This window comes from Oncorhynchus mykiss, chromosome 5 (genome assembly GCF_013265735.2).
Source record: "Oncorhynchus mykiss isolate Arlee chromosome 5, USDA_OmykA_1.1, whole genome shotgun sequence".
NCBI classification, from domain to species: domain Eukaryota; kingdom Metazoa; phylum Chordata; class Actinopteri; order Salmoniformes; family Salmonidae; genus Oncorhynchus; species Oncorhynchus mykiss.
Genome location: NC_048569.1, coordinates 39572533 through 39578190, shown reverse-complemented (window position 1 = coordinate 39578190; position 5658 = coordinate 39572533). Strand labels below are relative to the sequence as shown.

Below are 5658 nucleotides of genomic sequence, written 5' to 3'. Positions count from 1 at the left end.
GGCTCCGCTGATTGCCAGGTGTGGCAGTGGTAAGGTGTTGGGACTGATGTTGGTACTCCACAGTTGGGAAAGCTTTATGTGGGCCCTAACAGTTTGTGGGTACCGTTTGTCAGTGGTGGATAAAGTACCCAATTGTCATACTTGAGTAAAAGTTTTGATACCTTATTAGAAAGTTACAAGTAAAAGTCACCCAGCAAAATACTACTTGAGTAAAAGTCTAAAAGTATTTGATTTTAAATATACTTAAGTATCAAAAGTAAATGTAATTGCTAAAATATACTTAAGTATCAAAAGTAGAAGTTAAAGTATAAATAATTTCAAATTCCTTATATTTTCTGTTTGCCCCAAGATTTACATGCTAAAATTGCCAACTCTTATAAGACCATTAATAAAAGGCAGCAAATTGTTCTTAGTGACCAAGAAAGATTTCTTACCCCTCACTCAGTTCATTTTTGTTTTTAGTGTGTTTGATATAGTAGTGAACTCTACAGTAAACAGTCTTATCTGTTAATGTATGGCTTGGTGAATGGTGTCTAAGGGTCTTGCTGAATATAGTTCAGCTGGCAGACCTTTGTACAGGTTGCTATGCGTTGAACAGGCTTCATCAGTCACTTCTATAGACATCTGTTTGAGTATCATAGTTCATAGTGACGAGGTCATGGGATTGATAAGTCAAACAAACCTTTGGTTAGCGCTCCTATCATTTCACTGAATTGCCATCAAAAGGCTTGTTTCATATCACCCACAGTAGTAATACCACCTCTGTGCTGGAGGTTTCAACGAGGAGTTTAAATAAACAAACAATGTAATATTCTTGCAAAACATATTTAATTCTGACATACAAAAATCCATCCTTCATACTTGTTCCTTTAAAAACATATCCAATGACTCTTATTTACATAGAGCAGCATAGTGAACACGGTAAAACATTTTAAATCATCAACAGGAGCAGACAGAAATGTGTATTTCTAAGGTTCCAGTCCCAAGTAAATTCCTGCCATTCCCACCCCTTTAAAAATTGAAGGATTTGAACTCAATACACCCACATACCAGAATGAGCTCAGTACAAACATGGTGCAAATCCTGAAGGGACTTAAAAATACCAGTCTATTCTGAAGTCATATCACTTAACATAAATCAACTTAAAGAACTCAGTACAAGAGATGTGATGTGAAAGTACAGACATTTTGATTCCAAATCTATTTGTTAAAAATCATTGAAAGTTTCATCGTAAACATTGCTCTTCCAATTATTTTGACCTGCATCACACATAACAGTGTACATAGTTTTACCAGTTAGTGTAATGGCTTATCCCAACACATACAGTGGAGTCCAGAATTACTGGATCCCTTGACAAAGAGGGGCAAAATACACTGTATAAAATAAATACTGAGCTACATTGCATGAAATGTATATTTTACACTAATACAATTGCTCAGAGATTTTATATATATATATATATAATATAATACTTGTTAAACAATCTCAAAAAGATAAGGGACAAAATGATTGGATCCTCTGTTTTCAATAGTCCAGCATCCCTGTGTTTGTCCATCCCTTTTTAAGGATAACGACACAATTCACAGTAGGGCTGAGGTATTTTCTGCATGCGCATTGTTCTTTCGAAGGCTAAACCCACCATTGGTGTGCAGGCCAAAGACTACTATTTTCATGTCTTATGACAATAGCACTGGTTCCTATCCAAGTGCCATTGCAGTCTAGCAAACTTCCGGCGGTGCTATGGTCATACGACATGAAAATAGAGCTCTTTGACCACGCACACCAATGGTGGGTTTAGCCTTCAAAAGAACAACGCATATGCAGAAAATACCTAATCCCTACTGTAAAATATAGTGGTGCATCTTTGATGTTATGGGGCTAAAACATTTTTGAAAAAGGCTCAATTGTCGTTATCCTCGCAAAGGAAGTGTGATGGCATATTGAAAACATGGGATCCCTAAATTTTGACCTCATCTTTGCGTTTTTTTTTAAATACTTGTTAAACAAAATCTTTGTCTGAGCAATTGTATTAGTACAAAATATAATTTATACATTTTTTGAGCATAGAATAGAGACCAGTTTGAATTTTTCGTTTTTTTACTCATCTTTATCAAGGGATCCAATAATTCCAGAACCCACTGTAGATCAAGTACAAAAGCTAGATATTAATTATGTTATTCTCTTGGTTCAGTCAACATCTACACTGAGATATGCCTGTTAATTAAACCTGCTATGCAATCAGTAAATGTCACATCTGAATATTCTAGTTCTGATAATCCACAGAGTATACAACCCCCATCCCAAAACGTATTTATTTTTCTTATTGCTTTTGTTCCCCCGAGCATGTCGAGACTGGCCTGGCCTCAAAAGAATCACTCATTTTCGGGAACAGCCCTTTCTCTGAACAAAAAACACTTTACTCTAAGGATGACGGCTTTTCAGTAGTACGGTCTAATATCCTCATATCCTGCATAACTTGGCCACTCTGGGAACATCCCATGGGAGCATCTAGGACTTCCATAGAAGTCGAATTGAATTCCAAGATCAAACGAGTGTCTCTGCTGGTTATTGCTGAAGCTGCCCTGGCCGTCCATCTTCAGAGCAGACCAGATGATCCTGTAGTTTCGGCCCTGGTTACCGTCCCAGTATGTCTGGCCATTGACTTCGTAGCAGATGGCAAACTCTATGTGCTTGTGCGGCCTCAGCTCAGCTGGAAGGGAAACCTCGAAGGCGAAGGTGTCATAGTTCGAGCCTGTGTAGGTGTCCTTCAAGTACTGGCACTCCAAGTCTGTGTAGCTTTTCCAAGTGTCAAAGGTTACACGCACCTTGACAGACTTCTCAAAGGACAGGTTTTTGACTTTCACGGTTCCAGACAGTGCCTTCTCTTTCAGCATGCAGTGCTCTAGGCAGACAAGCTCAGTCTCCAGACGCTGACGGAACAGCAGGTAATCAGAGGAGGGCTGGGTGAAGCCCATTATCAGTTTGTCCTCCTCATTTGGTAACTTGAGTGAAGAGCTGAACAGCTCTGTGATGTTGAGTGGGATGTTAATAGTGTCAAAATGAGAAAAGAACTTCACCTTGGTGAGGGCCAGGCCCTTGTGGTCGGCGAAGGACACTCGCCTTTTAGGTTTCCCATTCTTCTCATGAAGCAAATCTGGTTCAGTCTGCATAGGAGGGGCAGAGGGTTTGAACCGCATGCAGGGCTTCAGACAGGGTTGTAGTGATTTCGGGGACCTCGTGTAGCAGAAGTCATCGTTTGACAGGTAGAGCGGCATGGCCAATTCAATCGGCATGGTGGACTTGTGAGGAAAGAGGCTGAATAGACTGAGGGGAAAAAAACAAAGATACCAGAACATTGTCATTCGTCCAGTTGCTTCAAACAATGTTTGACAGAATACACATTCTCTTGTGAAATGTATACAGTATCTTTATTGCTGAATTTGCATGTGAAACATTAAGCAACCGTAGGCTAAGTGCATGGCCAGAGCAAACATTGCATAAATTTCATCAGCTGATAGATCAACCCCCAAGTTACTCATGTTCAGCCAACCATCACATGCATTTGATTGTCTGCCATATAATATCACTGTTTAAGTTGTCAAAAGGTCTTCTCTAACCTACTTGCCCAATGTGTATAATCATGGGTATGCCTTAGCATTTGTACAATCCATCATGCAATCATTTGGAAAAGGGAAGGTGATCATGTATAGCCTTATCCTGAAATGCTGTGGGGTGGGGTGGGGGTTCTTCTGAAATGCTAAATGAGTTTGAGGTCTCCATAATATCCACATTTCTTGTACTTGACCTATTTTATTGGATAGCCTTGTCTTGAGGTGAGGCATAGGCACGCAACTGATCTGACAGAAATAGAGTTTAGAAAGTATTTAGGTATGATAGTATCCACAAGTTCATCTGACTCTTGGGAAGTAAATAAAGGGCCTCATTGACAAAATATCACTTTAAAGCCCATTCTTACTGCACTAAACTTGTCTCACTTTACTAACATGAACTTCAGAACTGAAACGCTACAGATCATTACTTACTCAGTGTTACACACATGCTGTCCTTTAATTTCTAATATGCCAAACAAGGGCAATTTAGCAGACTATTTTATCCAGTGCAACTTACAGTTGTGATTCCCTACATTTGCATACTGGATCCCCGTGGGAATCGAACCCACAACCCTGGTGTTGCAACTGAGCAACACAGGACCCATAATTGTCTCTCTTTCTGGTTTCAGTTTTTCTGAAAGTTCATTGTGAAACAAAAAACACGGTACACTAACTAGCCAATAAACTATACCCAACATTACATGTTAAAGCTTGCGAATAGCCATTGATATGATGGTGCTGCTTAAGGATTTGCCTAATCAGCAAATGTCTTGCCATTCATTCACACTACTGGCGATACTTTATTAAATCTCGATTCAGAAGCCCGCATTGTTTTATAATCTCCTGTTCTAGTTGCAAGTAGAACCCCAATAATGAGGTAATATTCATCAGAAAGATATTAAAAGCACTTTTTGCAGAGAGTGAGGAGACATTTTACGTTTCCAAATTCTTTCCATAAACTATCCAGTTTTTTTTAAGTGACAATGCCGAGGCCACGCAACCCAAACAAAGATCTACACACATGCAAGACGCATCTCACTTAATACAAAAAGTGGATTTAAGATTTTCCTGGATATTTTCTTTTTTTTGGCGTTCCACCTGCAACTGGAAACAGATGTTTATAATACACCGCAGCTTTCTGAATCAAGAACGAAGAAAGTACCGGCAAGTAAAGGTTAATTGAATGTTGCATGACTGCATTGTCTATGGGCCATATTCAGAGACTATTTATTCTCGACCTCAGAGGCTGAGGTTTGAGTTCCTTGGCTATGAACTAACTCAATGTTATAAAATACCACTGCGAATTGGATTACAATCCTGCAAAAGTAATAATTGTATTTATCTAACGTTAGTCATGAAACAAGCTTACCCTGTGCAATTGGTTTGTAACATTTGCAATGAATTCAGGAAGGATTGACACGCTAGGCTACGTCTACTAGTCAGAAATCACCATCTCAGCGGTGAAAGCTCCTCTTCCTTGCCGTTCACATGTAGGCTATATTCAATTTTGCTGCAATGCTACTCTACTATTGCTACAAATCAAAAGTAAGTAGCAACTTCAAACTGTATCCAGATTCGGTCATTCCACCGTTTCAAACACCAGACTGGGTTCAAGTGAACATGTAGGCCTACCTGTAGCCAATCACAAGTGGGCCGTGGAGGAGCGCTCGGTGAATCGTCAACTTGGTGAAAGAATATCTAGAGATAGTCGAATGACCGCTCTAACGATGGAAATACATGTCCTCGAAGATAGAAGGCAGGCAAGATCAGGCGGGACCATTATAGCAAATGAGAGGGCAGTTTTGCTCGTCAACAACTGGCACAACACCAATATAGTATTTTTTTGTTGTAAATTGCCGGAATGCCACGTGCGTCTTATTAACAACCTAACCATTTGTATTTATTATGGATCCCCGGCAGCAGGTACTCTTCCTGGGGTCTAGCAAAATTAAGGCAGTTTATACAATTTAAAAAACATTACAATACATTCACATATTTCACAACACACTGTGTGCCCTCAGGCCCCTACTCCACCAGTACCACATTT

At 39.6% G+C, this 5658-nt stretch overlaps 1 protein-coding gene across 2 annotated transcripts; it reads right to left on the bottom strand.

The window, feature by feature from the left end:
- Positions 1 to 809: 809 nt before the first annotated feature.
- On the bottom strand, positions 810 to 5433 carry LOC110523785 (protein phosphatase 1 regulatory subunit 3B). 2 transcript variants are annotated; one of them, XM_021602804.2, is made up of 2 exons: positions 5244 to 5433; positions 810 to 3324 (listed from the first exon to the last, which is right to left on the bottom strand). In XM_021602804.2, exon 2 carries the CDS (start codon positions 3291 to 3293, stop codon positions 2439 to 2441), a length of 855 nt encoding a protein of 284 aa, XP_021458479.2. In that variant the 5' UTR covers positions 3294 to 3324; positions 5244 to 5433; the 3' UTR covers positions 810 to 2438. The 2 variants fall into 2 exon arrangements, with proteins under 2 accessions (XP_021458479.2, XP_021458478.2); XM_021602803.2 differs by lacking the exon at positions 5244 to 5433 and adding an exon at positions 4981 to 5237.
- Between the last annotated feature and the right edge of the window lie 225 nt (positions 5434 to 5658).